The 22,187-nt window shown below is 38.1% G+C and overlaps 2 protein-coding genes across 4 annotated transcripts in view; both read right to left on the bottom strand.

Moving 5' to 3' along the window:
• Nucleotides 1-18,348, bottom strand: part of MMUT (methylmalonyl-CoA mutase) — a 41,970-nt gene extending 23,622 nt beyond the window's left edge. For 2 of the 3 annotated variants that reach the window (XM_052648531.1, XM_052648533.1), the window contains exons 1-6: nucleotides 18,229-18,348; nucleotides 10,798-11,222; nucleotides 9,590-9,957; nucleotides 6,383-6,540; nucleotides 5,736-5,907; nucleotides 3,468-3,716 (exon numbers count right to left, since the gene is read on the bottom strand). In XM_052648531.1, coding sequence (XP_052504491.1) covers nucleotides 3,468-3,716; nucleotides 5,736-5,907; nucleotides 6,383-6,540; nucleotides 9,590-9,957; nucleotides 10,798-11,182 — 1,332 coding nt within the window. In that variant the 5' untranslated portion in view covers nucleotides 11,183-11,222; nucleotides 18,229-18,348. The remainder of the gene's footprint in view (nucleotides 1-3,467; nucleotides 3,717-5,735; nucleotides 5,908-6,382; nucleotides 6,541-9,589; nucleotides 9,958-10,797; nucleotides 11,223-18,228) is intronic. The other variant, XM_052648532.1, reaches the window with a different exon arrangement.
• Nucleotides 1,001-1,540, bottom strand: LOC128055939 (glycine cleavage system H protein, mitochondrial). Its single transcript, XM_052648534.1, has one exon. It carries the CDS (start codon nucleotides 1,538-1,540, stop codon nucleotides 1,019-1,021), a length of 522 nt encoding a protein of 173 aa, XP_052504494.1. The 3' UTR covers nucleotides 1,001-1,018.
• Nucleotides 18,349-22,187: the final 3,839 nt, after the last annotated feature.

Raw genomic sequence — 22,187 nt, 5'->3', positions numbered from 1 at the left:
ATGATGATCCTATATGTGAGATAGCAAAAGAGACACAGATATAAAGAACAGACTTTTGGACCTTTTGGGAGAAGGAGAGGGTGGGATAATTTGAGAGAATAGCATTGAAACATGTGTATTACCATATGTGAAATAGATGACCAGTCCAAGTTTGATGCGTGAAACAGGGTACTCAAAGACAGTGCACTGGGACAACCCAGAGGGATGGGATGGGGAGGGAGGTGGGAGGGGGGTTCTGGATGGGGGACACATGTACACCCGTGGCTGATTCATGTCAATGTATGGCAAAAACCACCACAATATTGTAATTAGCCTCCAATTAAAATTAATTAATTAATTTTAAAAACAAAAACAAGAAAAAAAAAAAACAAAAGAGACAACAGAACTAACAAGTCCATTTTGGAAAACACAACAGCTCTCACTTGTTTGAGAAGCCAACTAAAGATAACACTAACTGTGTAGTCTTTTTTTTTTTTTTCATGATTAAGAAGTTGAATATTTTATTATTAAATTGTTTATTCTCCTGCAAGGCTGTTACTTCACTGTATAAAAATAGCACCAGCAAACACAGTATATTGCAAAATTAAGATAGTAATATCCTTCACTGGACACTATACAACTAACAAACTTTTCTCCACTAGCAGTTATTTCTAGTGGGAAGATAATTTTGACCCAAATCCAAGGATAGCTGTAAGCAAGTTACAGTGTCATATAAGGTTTAAGATAACCATGTTATCCTTGAATTACATAATTTTTGTAATTAGTTTTACCAGAGATAATTTCAGGAATTCTGAATATTATAACTGGAGCCTAGCCTAAAAATCACAGGATGCTGTGGAAAAGATGCACAGTGTTTATCTGAAGTCATTAGAAAGTTAAGCGGTATTTTCTTCAGGAAACATTGTTACAAGTAGTTTCTTTTGCTAAAAGTTGCTTTTTAAATATCTGTCCACCACTAATTTAAGACAATTATGCTAGATTAAGTTGTTTCAAAGTAGTTTATTTAGGGGTTCCATTTTCACTCCTCAATAGATTTTATGTATTTCTCATATGCTTCTTCACTCATTAGTTCATCTAGTTCTGAAGGGTTACTGAATGTCATCTTGATCAGCCAACCATCTTCATAACACGACTTGTTGACAAGTCCTGGATTTTCTGCTAGAGCTTTATTAATTTCAGTTACTTCTCCTGATAGAGGAGAATAGAGTTCACTAGCAGCTTTCACACTTTCCAAAGCACCAAACTCCTTTTGTTTGTTCAACTTTGTCCCAACTTCAGGCAGACTACAGTAAACAACATCTCCCAAAGCTTCCTGTGCAAAATTGCTGATTCCCACTGTTCCAACACCATTTTCTGTTGTTACCCATTCGTGTTTTTCTGTGAATTTCCGCACCGACAGCAGAGCAGGGCCGGTGCGCAGCACCCGGACGGCACCCGCTCGCAGTCCCCAGGGCCGCAGCGAGCAGGGCGCGCTGGGTGCCGAGATGGCGCGCAGGCTGCCGACCGCGGCCCGCACGCTCCGCACCGCGCGCAGCGCCATGTTCGCACGGGTGCAGAGGGTCTCCGCGCGGCACCTAGAGCACCCCGGCCGGCGGGGACGGGGCGGGACTGGGCGGCCCCGGCTAGTCTTTAATTTTAGTTATATAAATAAAGTTTCCTTGGTTACATAAATAAAGACTCTAAAAAACAATTTCAAAATGCCATTTTATTTTTGATTTGAGGTATAGAGTAACGATATAACTCTATTACTGACATCAAGAAACATCTAAACCTTCAATCACAGCCTCATATATACATGAGATAGTGGAAAATGGGTGGTGGAATGGGATATGACTTCTCAGAAAGGAGCAAGGTCAAACTGGCTTTCCCCTGACGAATTTAAGAAAGAGAAACCTATACTAGATTCAACAGAAGCCGAGAATCTTTTAAGAAGCTAAAAAGATGGAAACTACTTGAGTTTGTAACTACCTTTTCCCTTTCTGTCAGGAAAACTAAAACTTTAGACTAGAGAAGCAATGGCCTATGAAACATCAAGGACCGGAAGAGGCAAGAATAAGATGTGTATGAAACAAAACCCTGCATTCTGAATAAAACTACAAACAAAAAGGTGCACAGAGGAAACAGTGACAACATAAGATATACAAGCAAACTTCAAAAGATATAATTATCCTCAGAAAAGGAAGAAGAGATTCTGTATTAATGAAACAAATAGTATGACATGCAAGCAGAAAAAGCAGAATATAAAAGTGACCTCTTAGAAATTAAAAACATGATATGTGAATTTTAAAGTATTTAAGTAGAAAGATAAAGCTGAGGACTCTTCAAAAAAAACAGGAAAACAAACCCTCAAAGATGCATTATAAGAATTTCAGAACAAGATTTCTAAAGTTCTAAAAAAGAGAAATCACAGAAAAATGACAAGAAAGAAATTACCAAAGAAATAATATATGATTATTTCCCAGAGCCATGAAAACATGAAAAAGTGGCCAGGTGAAAAAATGTCCACCAAAGGTCAAGGACAATGTAGGGAAAAATACACATACCAAAGATATATCAATACAAAAATAAATAAGAGATTCTAAAGCTTTCAGAAAGAAAGAGCCTCGGTGAGAATGGCATCAGATTTCTGAACAGAAATATTGGAAGCTGGAATAAAAAGCAAGTGAAAACTTACATATTTGCCTACAAACTACCAAATGAAAAATTCCAAACCCAGGCTATCAAATATGAAAGTAGAATAAAGACATTTTCAAGCATCCAAAGTTTCAAATAATTCATTTCCCATGAACCATTTTTAGGAGGTTCTCATAAGATGTGCTTCAGAACAACAAGGGATAATTAACAAACAGACGGGATTCAGGATACAGATTCAACATAGCAGAGGTGAAAAGAATTCCCAGAGTAACAACAAAGGGAAGTCTAAGGATAGTAATGGTCCAGAGAGAAACCAGTCTAAATCAAATGAAAATTTAGAGGGCTTCAGGAAGGTTTTACACTGAGATATAATTATAATACATGAGTATTATGGTATGATGGGAAAGAAGGGGCAAGATCCAGCTAAAATACCACACCACCATACTAGCAAAACAATAGATAAGGTCTAAAACTGACTGAGTCAGGACAAACAGTAACACATGTAATTTTAAAATATGGAGACAAAAACCAACAAAAAATGTAGCTAATTCAAGGAAGCATGAAAACAAGCAAGTGGAGGACAAAGGATTGCTTATTTTACTATAGCCTTTTAACCTTAGTCGTCTTTTTAACTCTTTGAATAAAATAATATAAATAAAAATATACTTTTAAATTAGATTTCAGTTTTAAAGTCAAATCTAAAATTCCCCTTTTCTCTCACTTTATAAATCCTGATACAAATCTATAAATGATCTCATTTATAAATCAAAAATCTATAAATCTTCATAAATCTATAAATCTTGAAAGCAAAGTTTCAAAGAGGAGAAACTCACCTTCAAGGCAGCATCATAAATATCATTTGTGAGAGATTCCATCATATATGAACCTCCCCAAGGATCGGCCACTTTGGGAATCCCAGATTCTTCTTGAATAATGATTTGTGTGTTCCTGGCAATTCGAGCACTTTTCACAGTTGGCAAACCCAGGGCTTCATCAAAAGAATTTGTGTGCAAAGACTGAGTACCTCCAAACACCGCTGCCATTGCTTCTACTGTGGTACGAATGATGTTATTGTAAGGATCCTAAAACAATTAGTAAAAAGCAAAACAAGCCAATTGATATATACTGCAGCTGTAAATGATAATACAATTAGGAGTGCCTGATGTATACTTTCTTTGCCAAAATCTGCCTTAGTCTTCAGAATATCAAATAAATTTAAACAAATTAGGAAACAAACTAGACTTAGAATTAAGAGCCCAGGTGCCTAGTCTGTGCTTAAGCAATAAAACATTGCCTCTTATAATCATTTGAAATACTAAATATTTGTTGTGCTTATTTTTTATCGCCTAAATAATCTTCTATATGAGCATCATGAAGGTAATACATTATGCTTCATCTCATAATTCACTATTTCCTAATTACTGTATACCTTAAGTATCTACTCTAATGAGGTGGCCAAAACTGGCGATGATTTATTAATAAAACAGATAAAGGAATGGACTATGAGAAAGGAAATATGTCTTCTAGTTTGTTCTGTTCCTAACTGTGATCTGGGCAAGTCACTAGACCTTTCTGAACTTTAGTTTGCTGCTGCTGCTGCTAAGTCACTTCAGTTGTATCCGACTCTGTGTGACCCCATAGACGGCAGCCCACCAGGCTCCCCCATCCCTGAGATTCTCCAGGCAAGAACACTGGAGTGGGTTGCCATTTCCTTCTCCAATGCATGAAAAGTGATGTCGCTCAGTCGTGTCTGACTCTTGGCAACCCCATGGACTGCAGCCTACCAGGCTCCCCCACCCATGGGATTTTCCAGGCAAGAGTACTGGAGTGGGTTGTCATTGCCTTCTCTGGAACTTTAGTTTACTTAGCTGTAAAAATGAGGGGATTAAGACAAAAACGATTACTGAAATTCCTTCCAACACTGAAATCTGTATTTTTCCATTTATAAGTACCTGAAGTCATATGTAATATGGATACTTCTAGTTTTTATTTGCTTTTAAATGTATAAAAGAAATGTAACTTTAAAGTTATAACCTATTTTTAATATATCAAAATAATTCAATACATTAAGAAAATGCATGTTAAAAAGATCACCACTATATAATTTTTTAATTAAATGAAATGAAAATAGATTATCCAAGTGACAATAGTTTTTAAGTGGTTTATTGCATAGATGCGTACTTAAACATATAACATGTACATAAAAAGTATGTATAACACCAACTTTAGTGAGGAAGTTTTGTGTTAAGAATTTTAATCATTAAAATTACTTAAGATGACATTAAATTATAACTGTACTTTTTCTTCATCATCACTTATTTTTTACTGTTAAAAAGTAAAACACACAGCCATACAAGTAGGCTAAGATTTAAATGATTTTATATTGTTAACCACTAGAGGGAGCAAATTTTATTATAATTTGTGTAAAAACAAACATTAAATATGCATTATGCTTCAGAACAATTCGGAGAAGGCAATGGCACCCCACTCCAGTACTCCTGCCTGGAAAATCCCATGGACGGAGGAGCCTGGAAGGCTGCAGTCCATGGGATGGCGAAGAGTCGGACACGACTGAGACTTCACTTTCACTTTTCATGTTCATGCATTGGAGAAGGAAATGGCAACCCACTCCAGTGTTCTTGCCTAGAGAATCCCAGGGACGGGGGAGCCTGGTGGGCTGCCGTCTATGGGGTCGCACAGAGTTGGACACGACTGAAGCCACTTAGCAGCAGCAGCAGCAGCATGATGTCTGCACAGGGAGGTATCTGTCACCTTCTCAACTTTAGTCAGACACTTAACAAATTGTGACCAGTTTTTAGTTACTGCACTTTTTTTATTTATTTAGCTAGCTGTGCTGGGTCTTATGGAGAAGGCAATGGCACCCCACTCCAGTACTCTTGCCTGGAAAATCCCTTGGACAGAGGAGTCCAATGGGCTGCAGTTCATGGGGTCGCTAAGAGTCAGGCACGACTGAGCAACTTCACTTTCACGTCAGAACAATTGTGATTTTCAAATAGTAGCAGAAAAGTTCTTAAATACATTTCTTGCCTAGGCCAAGTTGCTTAGAAGAAAATAAATGACTTCTTAAAATTCATACATACTTGCTCAGTAAGTGACCATCCTGATGTCTGACAGTGTGCTCTTAGGAGAAGAGATTTAGAGTTTTTAGGCTGAAACATTTTCTCTATTAAGTGAGCCCAGAGTCTTCTCCCAGCTCTCATTTTTGCTATTTCCATATAAAAGTTCATTCCAATTCCCCAGAAGAAAGACAACCTAAAATAGTAATGTTAAGTCCAAAATCTAATTATAAAATGGAAAATAAAACTAAACGCATCACACACACACACAAAAGCTCAGAATTTAATTTCAAATAACTTAATTTGAATTAAAATCAAAGCATATGTACTTCAATAACCTTAAACCTACAATAGAGGACTTGTCTTTTAAAAGAACAAAAACAAATCTGTCTTGAAAATTATATTTACATTTTTAAATTATTTTTCAAAATGTGTCAGTTAATTATTTTCAGAATAGCAGAGAACAAAATTCCTCTAATTTACAAAGAAGTATGGTCAAACTTAACTCTGAATTTTATTAATAATTATAAAGAGTACTGGCTTATTCCCTAAAAGAATCTGGTATATTTATATACACAGATTCACTGTATCAATATATTTTGCTGTACAATCATAAAATAGTCCTATAAACTTTTTAATGTTGAGGTAATATTTGAGTTTAATTTACTCACCTTGGTGCAAATTCATCAATGGTCAGGCCAGCTTGGAGTCCAGTTCTACAGTACTCCAAACCATCTGCTATAGTATAGGCCAGTTCCAGAATGGCATCAGCCCCTGCTTCCTGCATATGGTATCCACTAATTGAAATTGAATTAAATTTTGGCATGTGCTATATAAAATAATAAAAACCACAACTTTAAATAAAAATATTAAAAAGGTTCTATTAAATTTATTTTCTATGAAATAATACTACTTGAAAATGATGTTCAATTCAGATATAACATTAACTGAAAATATTTAATGTTTAGTTACATTCATTTTTCAATTTAAATGGCTCATCCAATGAACCACAAAGGACTACATGTACCTGTTTTATTTCCTAGTGAAAAGGAATCATCAACCATTGATCAGCATCAAAAGTTAAACACTGAATTAGCTGGCTGAGATTAGGAATGTAACCTCTGGCCCAAGAACTGAATGATAACATCTTTAATTAGAAATTGATGCCTCTGACCTCATAAGAGGTCCTAAGACCTCAAGTCTTTGGGCATATGTGCTAAAGATATATAAATTTAACTATTGTTAACTAGTTATTAATTATCTTATCTGAACATGAGTAAGTACACAGTGGGGGAAAAAAAGAAAATGATTCAGTGCTAGTACTGTATATGAAAACTAAACAGGAAAAACGCATGACTTAAAATTCAAAGATTTCAGTTTGATTTACTATGACATTTAATGCTTAGGATATCTCAGACAGGTTCCTTCTCCCACAATCACTAATCCACTATTCCCCTAAAATGTCATGTTAGGTAGGGTACATATCACACAGAACCCGCAGAACCAAGAAAAAAAACACTATTATCCTTCCAAGAATAAAAAATAAATAATATATACTAAATCACAAGACACTCATTACAGTGGGTTCAGAATGTGAACTCAAGTCAGAGTGCTCAAATTACAGTCATATCACTTAACTAGCCAGAGGACTGTAGGCAATTTTCTCAACCGTGTTATCCCTTGGCTTCCTAAAGTATAAAATAGATACCATAATTCTACCTTCCTCATGGAGTTGTAGGATTAACAGAAATGACTCACCAAAGCCACTTAGTATTATGCCTATATATAAAGTATTCAAAAAAGTTAGTTGTTGGTATGGTATGGATTATCTGTATTCTACACTTGCAAATACTTTTTATAACCAACAGCTCTTGAAAAACGTTCATTACAAAGTAATAAGGGGACTGAATTACATGGCATTGACAGACTACTTGAGTATACTTACAGTTACAAAGAAAGCAGCAAGGAAGCAAACAGGTGCTTCCCTACTGAGAGCAGTTTAATAGAATTTCTTTAAGAATAACAGAAATACTAGAATACTGGAATATTATTCAGTCTTAAAAAGGAAGCAAATTCTGACACAAGCTACAATGTAGATGAACCTGGAGGACAGTATGCTAAGTGAAATAAGCCAGACACAAAAAGATAAATACTCTATGATTCCACGTATATGTACAAACAGAAAGTAGAATGGTGTTTGCCAGGGGCCGAAGGGAGGGGAGAATCTAAAGTATTTAACAGACACAGAGATTCACTTCTGCAAGATGAAAACAATCCTGGAGATGGATGATGGTGATGGTTACACAACAAAGTGAATGGACTTAAAACCACTGAATGGTTTATTTGGAAATGACTCAGATGGTAAATTTTATGTTATATGTGTTTTGCCACAAGTAAATTTTTTTAAAGGAATAACATAAAAGTTTACAAAGTACTTCAATATAACATATTTCATCAATATATGAAACTAGCACATTTATCACTTACATGAAGAATTATATAAAGCAATTTTGAACTTGCAGGTGACATTAGTCTTTCACAAGGTTAAAAGTCCAAGTCCATAATAGCAGATTGCTACTATCTACCCCAAGAACCATTCTCCATTCTCCTCTTGTATATGAACCATGCAGTCAGAGTGCCAATGTGTTCTACATTTCCAACCTCCTCTCTGTGTGTCCACTGAGATATAAGTGAAAATTTGGTTTTTTCCTTCTGGAAGTTCACCTTTAACCAGAGGGGTGGAGTCCCTCTCCCCAAACAAAGTCCGCCTCCCTACTTCCTTAATCATGAGTTGGCACACTAAAAATAGAGGAGAAAGCTAAATGAAAGGACCCAGGAATCCTTATGGCTGTGGAGCTTCCATATAACCAAGACCTTGACAGCCTACCTTCCAACTTCTCTTAGATGAAAGAGAACTTCTCTTAGAATCTTCATTTACTTAAAGATACTGCTATTTGTGTGTGTGTTTGTCATATACTGCTCAACTAATCCTCCTATGCATGTTTGTGAAATTGAAAAAGCTGATAGGAATGTATAATTCTAAACAATTCACATGGGCAAATGGAATCTATGAAAAAAAATAAAATGGAAAAGTGTAAAGGTTAAATATCAAATGAGGAGAGTAGGCAATACTAGCAAGGGTACTGAGAGAATGGCAATTATAAGAGGTAAAGAGATTAAAAAAAAAAAAGTTTTGATTACAGAATGACTGCCCTTTACTGTGAAATAATGGTCTAATTTTAAGGTAGATAAGAAAAGAGCATTGTCAGCAAAAAGTAAAGTGTGAATGACAGGGCAAAGTATAAATGAATTACTTAGAGGAAATGAAGAAGCTTTATGTTTCCCTGTTGAAGGTTTGCTGCTAATATAGAAATACTATAAGAACCTTCTTTTCCTACCACTCTGGGGAAAATGAACCTACTTCAGGGGTGAAATATTAAGGATCTTATTGTAGTTGCAGATACAAGTGATATCTTCTAATCCAGTTTTCTTGCAGAAACAAAGTTGCTATTTTGATTCTCATCTATCTGACACCAGTGTCTATTCACAATTGATTCTGAAATCTGGAGAGAAATAAAGAAGTGTAAATAATGAGCCCTCCCTGATTCTAACAATTATCAGAGAATAAAAATTTTAGCAATAAAGAAAATACAATAAAGGCCTACTGTTCAGACTCCTATAGGTAATGACAGACCATAAAACTAGTACATTAAAGACTAAAAAATAAAAACAATATACATACAAACACAAATCCCACATCCTGACTATACTATAACTACTACTCAGACTCAATTACCAAATTCAAATTAGGTTATGGCATTTTATTAAAATTCCTACATTCTAAGAACAATAGTAAAACCTATAATAACAAAGGATACCTTTGCTGTATATTGGAAGATGTCAGCAATAATTTTCATGGATGGTTCTGGAGGAAAAATATAAGTATTTCTGACCATAAATTCCTTTAGTATATCATTTTGGATTGTACCAGTAAGTTTCTCTTTAGGTACGCCTTGCTCTTCTCCAGTTACTATAAAAGTTGCAAGAACTGGAATAACTGCTCCATTCATGGTCATGGAAACTGACATTTTTTCTAAAGGAATTCCATCAAAAAGAATTTTGGTATCTTCCACAGTGTCAATAGCAACTCCAGCCATTCCAACATCACCACGAACTCGAGGGTTGTCTGAATCATAGCCACGATGTGTTGCCAGATCAAAGGCAACTGATAATCCTTGTTGACCAGCTAAATATATAAAGAAAAATAAGGTAGGATTAAACAGTCTGGCATCAAAGTAAACTGATTTTAACACTACTAAAAGTACTGATTCATCTCATCACAGTCTACTTTGATAATAATCTTTATGCTCAAAACAAACTTACATAAAGAGACTTTAGTTCCTAAGAGTCTGCCGTTTCCCATGTACTAAAAAACGCACAAAGTGAATTCCAGACTTCACTATAATAAAGACTAGAAGAAATAAAACATATTGACCTCATGTCCATCTGAGGATTTTTTTATCTTAACAATTTTTGATAGAAATATTTTTAAGATTCATGGGAAGATATGGCTGTTGATATTCAGTTAACATTATTTAGTACTTGTATGCTCATTTATTTTTGCTCTTGTCTTGGCCATTTAAATTTAATGGGAAATAGAATTATAAAAAACACTCAAAAAACTAAAATCTGTACCACATTTTTGTTTATTCCTTTCTTTGGTCGTCTCATAAACCATTTTCCCCTCCCATTCCTATCCTGACAGTTTTAATTAAAAGCTTTTCAAAGGCAAAGCCAATGTCTCAGAATTTTCTTCATATAACTTCACCTAATTTCTTTTATACAATGTGCATTTAGGTATTGTTTTCTTTCAAGAATTGAGCACTTTATTCTGGGTTATCTATTTTTTTGACCATGTAAATTGAAAAACATTCTTTTTTTTTTTTTTTTTGAGAGTATAGCCTTGACTACTAGATTATAAAGTGACTATTAGCTCTATTGAGATTAACTAGCCTCCCTTCAAAACGCCAAGATGAGGAAGTGTTATATTTGATCATAAATACTATGTCTCACATTAAAATCTCACCCTTAATATTGTCCTTATAGAACTTATTGCTCTCTTCCACAGTACTGAAACCAGCATACTGGCGGATGGTCCAGGGCCTGAAAGTGTACATGGTGGGATACGGTCCGCGCGTGAATGGCTTCATGCCTGGAAGTTCTTCAGGGAAGTCCTTGGTATCCCGGCTGGAATATAAGGGCTTTATGGAGATCCCCTCTGGGGTGTGCCATATTAGTTCCTCTGGGTTTTTGCCTTTCAACTGCTTTTTAGCCAGGGCAGCCCATTCTGGATGAAGGGGCTGTTGCTGATGCAGAAGTCGTTGCCAGATAAGCCTGGAGCCTGAGGACCCTTTCAGCTGCCTCAGGTGATGCGGTGAAAGCAAAAAAAGCCGAGTCTTAGCCCTCAACATGATGGAACATGGAACACGCCAAACAAGAACAAGAACTGACCTAGAAAAAGAAGCACAGTGCATATGCATTTGCAAGACTGGCAAAACAGGAGCTTACTGGTGAGAAAGAAAAAGAGAAAAAACAGTATATAAGTATGATTTCTTCTCCTTTTCTGTTCCCTACACATAATATTTTATAACTTTGGTTCCTTGTGTCCACAACTACTATCATTGTTCTAGTCTAGTCCTCTTCCTCAAGAGCCTCTCAGTTGGTTGTGCTGACCAGTCTTCAGCCCCCTGTCATCCATTCTGCACACTGACACCAATGCAGAGATGATCATGTCACACTGTGAAGATTTTTCAAAGGCGATGCATCACGTAGAGGATGCAGCATAGCCTCCTAATTAATTTTTCACTCAGAAGGTTTTTATTTAACATCTATATTATGACAGGCATTGTACTGGATGCTGGAGAAAAAAGGGGTGAATCAAACAGACATTTAAGCCCCCTATGCCCTGATCCTGCTTATATCTCAGAATTACCTCTGCCTTTGACCCACTCCGGTACTCTTGCCTAGAAAATTCCATGGGTGGACAAGCCTGGCGGGCTACAGTCCATGGGGTCGCAAAGAGTCAGACACGACTGAGTGACTTCACTTCACTTCTTTGACCTCTACACATTTTGTATTCTAGAAATTCTGGATCACCTACAGTGCCCTGCATGTGTCAAAGTTCCATGACTTGCCCTTGCTCTTCCATTGACCTAGAATGCACTACTTTGGCTAAGGCATACCTCTGGTATGCAGGGCTTTCTATGTGACAGGTACTGTTTAAGGACTTTATGTAGAGCAGCAATTTTAAACCTCAAAACAACACCAAGAAATAGGAATTTATACTAATATTATCCCCATTTTACAGATGAGGAAACTCAGGCACAGAAGAGCTAGTATTTAATCCTGGAAAGCAAAGCATTTAACGAATACATTCACACCCTGTCCCTGAAACTACAAGCTGGATTAAATGGCCTCTTCAGTATTCTATACCACAGAGCTCTGTTTCCCTCTTTATAAATCTATCGTCTCCCATACTTCAATAGATTAGAACACTGTTTTTTATTTCATATAAGATATATTTCTTTATGTTTTGCTTATACAAAATATATGCATATAAAATTTCATATATATATATATATTCTCTCCTATTCCATAAACTGATCTAATACCAGAGCTATATATTCCTGATAATTACCCAGAGTCTTATACTACATAACTAAGTCCAATTTCATCATTTTACAGATGTAGAAATTAAAGTCCAAAGAAATACAGATATACAGCAGCTTATCAAAATTCCACACAGAAAAGCAGTACTGAAAGTTCTGCATTATTTAATGCTTATCAGAGTCATACAGTCTCAACATGTAGAGCCTAGTATTTAAAAGGATTCTGAGTGGAAATTTTCATTAATATATTCATGATTCCCTACAATACATAAGAGAAGTAAAGTGAGTTCTAAATTCAATTTTCCATACCATTTCTCATCTATCAATTTAGTGAATTTTAAACAAAATTAAGAATACACAACATTTGTTAGGGAATTATAAAACAAAAAGGAATTCAATTGGTGGGAGTATTAACTGAGATTAACTATTTAAAAAAGCAAATTGGTAACATGCACAAACAATCTCTGAAATGATCATGCCATTCCACTGAGGACCATTACTCCTGGAAAAATTATTAGACAAAATACACATTCCCTAGTAGTTTTACTTATAGTTAGGAAAACTCAGAAACATCATCAATGAAGAAGAAATAAATAAGTTCAGTATTTAAAAATTATAGAATTTTATGTAGCTGTAAAAATATGTTTAGGAATTAGGCAAAACTAATCTTTGATGTCAGAAGTCAGAAGAGTGGTTGTGTGGTGACTAGTTGAGAAAGGAAGAAAGAAAGGAGCTCTAGGGTGATGGTCTTGATCTGAATTCCTATTATATAGATGTGGTCAGTTTGTGGAAAGTCATCAAATTTTACAAATATAATACATGCACTTACCTATATCATACATAACATATTATACATAAGTTAAAATTTAAAATGTTATGCACAGTGTCTTTAAAAAAAGGAGATAGGCTCAAGAAGCATTAAAAGATTTAAAAAAAAAAAGTGTCCTAAAAAGTGTCCTAGGTAAAAATTGCATAGAACAAAGTCTAAACAGAAATACAACAAAAACAATTCCTATTTCTTTAAACTAGTATGCCTTATATTCTATTAAACTCATGGGGTCCTAGACATCCATCTTCTGAGCCATAAACTGCATGTACTAGCTTAAAAGGCAGATGAGAAGAAAAAAATTTATAACTGAACTACTAGGGTAGTAATGTTATAAAAAGTAATCTAATAGAATGGATAGAAAACAAGCTCCTACTGTATAGCATGTGGGACTATATTCAATATTCTGTGATAAACCATAATGAAAAGAACATGAAAAAATGTACATGTATGTGTAACTGAGAGGCTTCACTGTACAGCAGTAATAAACACTCAGGTTAACTCTAGTGGTAAAAAATCTGCCTGCCAATTCGGGAGACACAGAAATGTGGGTTTGATCCCTGGAAAAGGAAATGGCACTCACTCCAGTATTCTTGCCTGGAAAATCCCATGGACAGAAGAGCCTGGTGGACAACAGTCCATGGCATCCAAAATAGTAGGATATGACTGAGCACGCATGCAGAGTACACAGTAATTAACATAACATTGTAATTCAACTATACTTCAATAAAAAATACACTTTTAAAAAATTAATCTGAAAACTGCCTGAGACTACGTTGCAGAAGATAATATCACAATCATTTCATGCAAAATGCAGGTTCAGTTCAGTCGCTTAATCGTGTCTGACTCTTTGCGACCCCATGGACTGCAGCACAGCAGGCCTCCCTGTCAATCACCAACTCCCAGAGTTTACTCAAATTCATGTCCATTGAGTCAGTGATGCCATCCAATCATCTCATCCTCTGTCGTCTCCTTCTTCTCCTGCCTTCAATCTTTCCCAGCATCAGGGTATTTTCAAATGAGTCACTTCTTCGCATCAGGTGGCCAAAGTATTGAAATTTCAGCTTCAACATCAGTCCTTCCAATAAATATTCAGGACTGATTTCCCCTAGGATGGACTGGTTGGATCTCCTTGAAGTCCAAGGAACTCTCAAGAGTCTTCTCCAACACCACAGTTCTAAAGCATCAATTCTTCGATGCTCAGCTTTCTTTATAGTCCAATTCTCACATCCATACATGACTACTGGAAAAACCATTGCTTTGACTAGATGAACCTTTGTTGGCAAAGTAATGTCCTGCTTTTTAAAAGCTGTCTAGTTTGGTCTTAACTTTTCTTCCAAGGAGCAAGCATCTCTTAATTTCATGGCTGAAGTCACCATCTGCAGTGATTTTGGAGCCCCCCAAAAATAAAGTCTGACACTGTTTCCACTGTTGCCCCATCTATTTCCCATGAAGTGATGGGACTGGATGCCATAATCTTAGTTTTCTGAATGTTGAGCTTTAAGCCAACTTTTTCACTCTCCTCTTCCACTTTCATCAAGAGGCTCTTTAGTTCTTCTTCACTTTCTGCCATAAGGGTGGTATCATCTGCATATCTGATGTTATTGATATTTCTCCCAGCAATCTTGATTCCAGCTTGTGCTTCATCCAGTCCAGTGTTTCTCATGATGTACTCTGCATATAAGTTAAATAAGCAGGGTGACAATATACATCCTTGACATACTCCTTTCCTGACGTACTCATTTCTGTCCTCAGGAGGCAGGTCAGCTGGTCTGCTATTCCCATCTCTTGAAGAATTTTCCACCGTTTGTTGTGATCCACACAGTCAAAGGCTTTGGCATAGTCAATAAAGCAGAGGCAGATGTTACTCTGGAACTCTCTTGCTTTTTTGATGATCCAGTAGATGTTGGCAATTTGATACCTGGCTCCTCTGCCTTTTCTCAATCCAGCTTGAACACATGGAAGTTCATAGCTCACATACTGTTGAAGCCTGGCTTGGAGAATTTAGAGCATTACTTTGCATGTGTGTGAGATGAGTGCAATTGCATGGTAGTTTGAGCATTCTTTGGCATTCCCTTTCTTTGGGATTGGAATGAAAACTGACCTTCTCCAGTCCTGTGGCCACTACTGTGTTTTCCAAATTTGCTGGCATATTGAGGGCAGCACTAGCATTATTTTTTAGGATTTTAAATGGCTCAACTGGAATTCCATCACCTCCACTAGCTTTGTTCGTAGTGATGCTTCCTAAGGCCCACTTGACTTCACATTCCAGGATGTCTGCCTCTAGGTGAGTGATCACACCATTGTGGTTATCTGGGTCAAGATCTTTTTTGCATAGTTGTTCTGTGTATTCTTGCCACCTCTTCTTAATATCTTCTGATTCTGTTAGGTCCCTACCATTTCTGTCCTTTATTGTGCCCATCTTAGCATGAAATGTTCCCTTGTTATCTCTAATTTTCTTGAAGAGATCTCTAGTCTTTCCCATTCTATTGTTTTCCTCTATTTCTTTGCATTGATCACTTGAGGAAGGCTTTCTTATCTCTCCTTGCTATTCTTTGGAACTCTGCATTCAAATGGGTATATCTTTCCTTTTTTCCTTTGCCTTTAGCTTCTCTTCTTTTCATAGCTGTTTGTAAGGCCTCCTCAGACAACCATTTTGCCTTTTTGCATTTCTTTTCCATGGGGATGGTCTTGATCACTGCCTCCTGTACAATGTCACGAACCTCCGAACCTCCATCCATAGTCCTTCAGGCAACTCTTTGTCTATCAGATCTAATCCCTTGAATCTATTTGTCACTTTCATTGTAAGGGATTTGAATTAGGTCATACCTGAATGGTCTAATGGTTTTCCCTACTTTCTTCAATTTAAGCCTGAATTTGGCAATAAGGAGTTCATGATTTGAGCCACAGTCAGCTCCTGGTCTTGTTTTTGCTGACTGTACAGAGCTTCTCCATCTTTGGCTGCAAAGAATATAATCAATCTGATTTCAGTGTTGACCATCTGGTGATGTCCATGTGTAGAGTCTTCCCTCGTATTGTTAGAAGAGGGTGTTTGCTATGACCAGTGTGTTCTCTTGGCAAAACTCTGTTAGCCTTTGCCCTGCTTCATTCTGTACTCCAGGGCCAAATTTGCCCATTACTCCAGGTATTCCTTGACTTCTTACTTTTGCATTCCAGTTGCCTATAATGAAAATGACATATTTTGGGGGTGTTAGTTCTAAAAGGTCTTGTAGGTCTTCATAGAACTGTTCAGCTTCAGCTTCTTCAGCCTAATGGTTGGGGCATAGACTTGGATTACTGTGATACTGAATGGTTTGCCTTGGAAACAAATAGAGATCATTCTGTCATTTTTGAGATTGCATCCAAGTACCGCATTTCAGACTCTTTTGTTGGCGATGATGACTACTCCATTTCTTCCAAGGGATTCTTGCCCACAGTAGTAGATACAATGGTCATCTGAGTTAAATTCACCCATTCCAGTCCATTTTAGTTCACTGATTCCTAAAACGTCGATGCTCACTCTTGCCATCTCCTTTTTGACCACTTCCAATTTACAACCAGTCCATCCTAAACAAGATCAGTCCTGGGTGTTCACTGGAAGGACTAATACTAAAGCTGAAACTCCAATACTTTGGCCACCTCATGGGAAGAGTTGACTCATTGGAAAAGACCCTGGTGCTGGGAAAGATTGAAGGTGGGAGGAGAAGGGGACAACAGAGGATAAGATGGCTGGATGGCATCACCAACTTGAAGGACATGAGTTTAAGTAAACTCCAGGAGTTGTTGATGGACAAGGAAGCCTGGCGTGCTGCAATTCATGGGGTCGCAAGGAGTCAGACACGACTGAGTGACTGAACTGAACTGAGCTGAATTTACCTTGATTCATGGACCTAACATTCCAGGTTTCTATGCAATATTGCTCTTTACAATGTTGCAGGTAGGGCTTTACAAAATGCAGGTAGGGCTTTCCTAAACCTGGATAAATGATTGGAAAGAGGTGACTTCCTGAAAATCGCATGACAAATTGGTAAAGACTGGAAATAGACATCTTTTTTAGATAAGAACACAACTTCGGCTGATGGAAACAGGATTTCTGAACTTTTCTCAAAAGATACATCAAGAGACACTTTCAACAACCAAAGAAATAATATGCAAAGCAAATATAATAAGTTATGAGTGATTAAAATGTGTGAAAGAGCAACAATGAAGCAACATTTGCCCTAATGATGAAGCAACATCTGCCACACCCTCAAAAAAATACGGGTAAAACATCTACATACAGTTCTGAATCAAATCCCTTTTAAATTTGTTTACACGTGATTCTACTTTAAAAGCTAGCCGCCTCCAATGTTCGTCCAATTTAGGTGAGAGAGGACAACACAGAGCATGCAAATTAAATTTAGTATCAGCATAAATAAGTCTTTAAACATAAAATACTGAGAGAAAAATCATCAAGTGATTTAAAATTTGACACATACAAATATATTACTCAGTTTGGTGCGTATAAAAGATTACTCTCTTTCCAGATAAAAACGAGAACAAGTGAGCAATTTACACTTTCAAGTACGTTTAGACCTGTCTTTCCACTTCTCACCATCACCTTCATCTGTACACAGAAAGAAACTTCCAATTTCTCCACCTCTCACAAAAAACCCTCACAACCACCGCGGCCTCGAAGGAGGCAGCTCTGGAGAGAGCATATCCCTCTGGAATCCTACAATCGCTCTCTGCCCGGAGGAACTTCGGGGTTCCTGGGTAACCAGGGAAGATGGCAATATGGCCTCTGGGACATTAAAAGCATCTTCTTTTCTGCAGTACCTCCGAACTTTCATGGACCTCACTGAAAGAGAGAGGCCAGTGGAGCATCTAAACCTAAGAAAAGGTAGAGCAGAGTGGGATCCCTTCTCAGCAGTAAAGAAGGAGGAAGTTGGGAGTTGGGAAGAGAGAAAGGACAACTTTCTCCGGGGACAACTAAGGGTGGGGAGGAGTCTGAAGAATGGAGGGATCTGAAAGGCAGACGTGCCTCAAGGTGCACGGTCTTACTCACGAGTCGGCCTGTCTCAGACCGAGGCCTTGGAAGACGGCGGCTGGACCTAGGAACCCCGAGCTCTGCAAGTCAGAAGTCCCCAAAGCAGGGCCCGGGACCAAGCAAGCGCAAAGGCCAACACGATAGGACGGGATGGGGGCGTCGGCCGACCGCCCTAGTTTCAACCAATCCCGTCACGCTTTCGTGGGCGCGCTCCTGATGACGTTAGGGGGCGTGGATAGATGCCCGCCACTCCCCAAAGGCGTTTCCGGCTTCTATGTGCTCACTTCCGGGCTTCCTCAGCTTTGGATGGTTTGGGCGCGAAATTCTCTGAGCACAGCTCCTGAAAGGGTTCAAGGGTCAGTTTTTGGTGAGTAATGAAAGCGCTTCGCCCGCCGGTGGCTCCAGTTTGGGGGATAAGTTTTACGGCCAACACGTTTGTGGCAAACTTGGCGGCTTGTGTTTGAGGAGTTTCAAGTGGTTTTCCAAAAGGAGAGTGGGAGATCCGAACAGGTTTGCCTTTCGCAGCCGGGGATAAACAAAGTACTGTATGATTCGCAAAGAAGGAGTGAAGCCACGCATGTTTCCTCCCTCCCTTCCCCGAATCATCCTCATCTTCGTCCTGCTTCCTTACTCTTTCCCGCAGTCAGTCGTGGAGCGAAGTGCAGCGTTAGTGATAAGTGCCTTTGAGCCTTAAGGAAACTGCGGTTGGCAGCGTCGCTACCCCGAGGCATCAGCTGCAAAAAGTAAACATTGAGTGTTTGTAAGTTTTGGCAGACGTCGTGTTCACCTATTGTACCCACATAGAGATTTAGATTGGTGGTTTCCACGAGTTTCAGCAAGCTGACAAAGAAAAACAAGACAACCTAGAATGCTTCCCTGTTTCCTACAGGGTGAAGAATACATTCTTTACTGCAGTATGTAGTCTGGCCGCAAACTACAGTTCGAGTCTTTCTTCTGTCCGTTGCGTCTGCCCATGTCAAAGCCTCTCTGAATTTTCCCTGAACAGACTGACTTCTTTTGAGCTGTCCTGCCAATGGGCCTTTTTTCCTCTCAGATACTTTACTTCCCTTTCTTCTGGCTAAATATTTCAAAATGTAATTCATATACTACTTTTTTCTCTGAGTACCCGATATCCCCCTATGCACACACCAGTTTGAGATATGCACTCGTCTAACATTTGTTGCACTGTGTATAATTGACTATACACGGAAACTGTTTTCATATCTGTCTCTGCCTACTACCACTTGTGGTTGTTATTCAGTCACTAAGTCCTGACCATCTGATTCTTTGATACCCCATGGACTGCAGCACACCAGGCTCCCCTGTCCTTCACTGTCTCCTGGAGTTTGCTCAAATTCGTGTCTGTTGAGTCAGTGATGCTATCCAGCCGTCTCATCCTCTGCCTCCTCCTTCTTTTGCCTTCAGTCTTGCCCTGCATCAGGGTCTTTTCCAGTGAATCAGCTCTTCACATCAGGTGGCCAAAGTACTGAAGCTTTAGCTTCAGCATCAGTCTTTCCAATGAATATTAGGGTTGATTTTCTTTAGCATTGACTGGTTTGATCTTCTTGCAGTTCAAGGGACTCTCAAAAGTCTTCTCCAACACCACAGTTCAAAAACATCAGTTCTTCAGTGCTCAACCTTTTTTATGGTCCAACTCTCATATCCATATGTGACTACTGGAAAAACCATAGCTTGACTGTACGGACCTTTGTCAGCAAAGTGATGTCTCTGCTTTTTAATAGGCTGTGTAGGTTTATCATAGCTTTTCTTCCAAGGAGCAAGCATCTTTTAATGTCGTGGCTGGAGACATCATCCTCAGTGATTTTGGAGCCCAAGAAAATAAACTCTATCACTGCTTCCATTTTTTTCCCCTCTGTTTGCCATAAAGTGATGGGACTGGAAGCCATGATCTTAGTTTTTTGTATGTTGAGTTTCAAACCAACTTTTTCAGTCTCCTCTTTTATCCTCATCAGGAAGCTCTTTAGTTTCTTTGCTGTATGGCTTATTGCTTCAAGTATGTATCAATGAAAATAGAGCTTTTCAGACGGTCTGTGGTAAAGGGCCAATTTTTTTTGTTATTGTTGCTTTAATTTTTAATCAGTCACTACAACTGCTACTTTTGTAAAATACAATAAAAAAAATTACTAGTCAAATCCATGAAATATACAAGGAAGAACCCCAGTGTAAGCCATAAATTTGGGGTGATATGATGTGTCACTGTAGGTTCATGGATTGTAGTAAATGCTCTGCTCTGGTAAGGGATGTTGATAGTAGGGAAGGTGAGGTGGATATATTCAAATTTTATATTCAAATTCTGCTTAATTTCTCTAAAACTTACCTTAAAAAGTCTCTTTTTAAATGAATTACCAGAAAAATTGAACTTTAAAAAAATAAAGCCAGTTATTTTTTGACCAGACCTAACATTCTTAAAATTGTTGTCAAGTTGCTATAAAGGTTTCTAAATGAATATTTTTAATTTCTGTACTTAAAAAGACTGTAGCACTGAATTACATGTTATTGAATAAAGAATATCAAGAAAAATGATTAACAAAACCAAACTGTAAATAAGTGCCAAATGAGAGAGACCATAAGAGCCCACAGACTTAGAGAGCAATGAGGGAAAGTGGTTAGGAAGGTTTTCAGAAGCAGATGGCTCACAATCTGAGAGGAGGGTGGGCACAGACAGGAGAGTGAAGCTCAGGTAGAACTAGTGCATTATTCACAGTGTGTTCAGAAAATCAAGTCTAGCTGGAGAGGGAGACTCATCTGAGGAGTCGTGGGAGAGAAGTATGGAAAGCTTGGCAAGGCTAGATTGTTGAGGACTGCAAGTGTCATGGTAAAGAGTTTGGGTATTATGAGGTGGGTATTATTTAAGGGTTTTTATTTTTTAATTTTAAAAAAATCACGTATTTTCTTCCTGAATTTAGAATTGGAAACAGCTAGTAGGGTTAATTGATGACTTTTCCATGCAGTATCAGCCGCAGCCTGTTGGCTCAGGTACATGCACGAGGCTGGCAAGTTGATACTAGCTATTGGTTGGAAATTCAGCTGGGGCTTTTGGCTAGGTCCTCAGTTCCTCTCCATGTTAACTTTCATCATAGAGTGTTAGCTGGGTTTCAAGAGCAAATATTCCAAGCAAGGGGTAGTGGTAGCTACTAATCTGTTCATGTTTGGCCAGGAAACTGGTACAGAATCATTTGCACCATATTCTACCACTTAAACTGCTGCAGGGTCTATGAGATTTAAGACAAGGGGACATAGACTACACCTCTCAACAACAGGAGTGAGAAGGAATTTGTACCATTTTTAGTCTCCTGTATGGAATGAGGAGTAAATCTTAGCCCTCAATGGTTCCTTCACCTGGATGCTTTTCTCCAGTGAACAGCCTGAACTACTGTACATGGCAGCCCTTCCAGGAGAGGTCCACAAGCACAGCTCCCATATGGATTGGTTTCTAAGTAGGGGAAGTAAAGGACATGAGTGTTCAGTTAAGAGAATTAGACATTTCAAGAATGAAGCAGAGGAGACTGGTATAGTATAAGGTACCACATTGTTCAAGAGCAGAGTAAAGTGTATTTTAGCTTCCACTGTGTTTTGTGAATGTGAGAGTTGGACCGTAAAGAAGGCTGAGCGCTGAAGTGTTGATGATTTTGAACTGTGGTGTTGGAGAAGACTCTTGAGAGTCCCTCGGACTGCAGGGAGATCAAACCAGTCAATCCTAAAGGAAATCAATCCTGAATATTCATTGGAGAGACTGATGCTGAGTCTGAAGCTCTAATACTTTGGTCACTTAATGCAAAGAGCTGACTCATTGTATAAGACCTGATACTGGGAAAGATTGAAGGCAGGAGGAGAAGGGCACAACAGAGGACTAGATGCTTGGATGGCATCACCGACTCAATGGACGTGAGTTTCATAAAGCTCTGGGAGATGGTGAAGGACAGGGAAGCCTG

The sequence above is a fragment of the Budorcas taxicolor genome, chromosome 11 (genome assembly GCF_023091745.1).
Source record: "Budorcas taxicolor isolate Tak-1 chromosome 11, Takin1.1, whole genome shotgun sequence".
In the NCBI taxonomy this organism is placed as follows: domain Eukaryota; kingdom Metazoa; phylum Chordata; class Mammalia; order Artiodactyla; family Bovidae; genus Budorcas; species Budorcas taxicolor.
The sequence above is the reverse complement of the archived record's forward strand: the minus strand, read 5'-3'. Positions and strand labels throughout refer to the sequence as shown.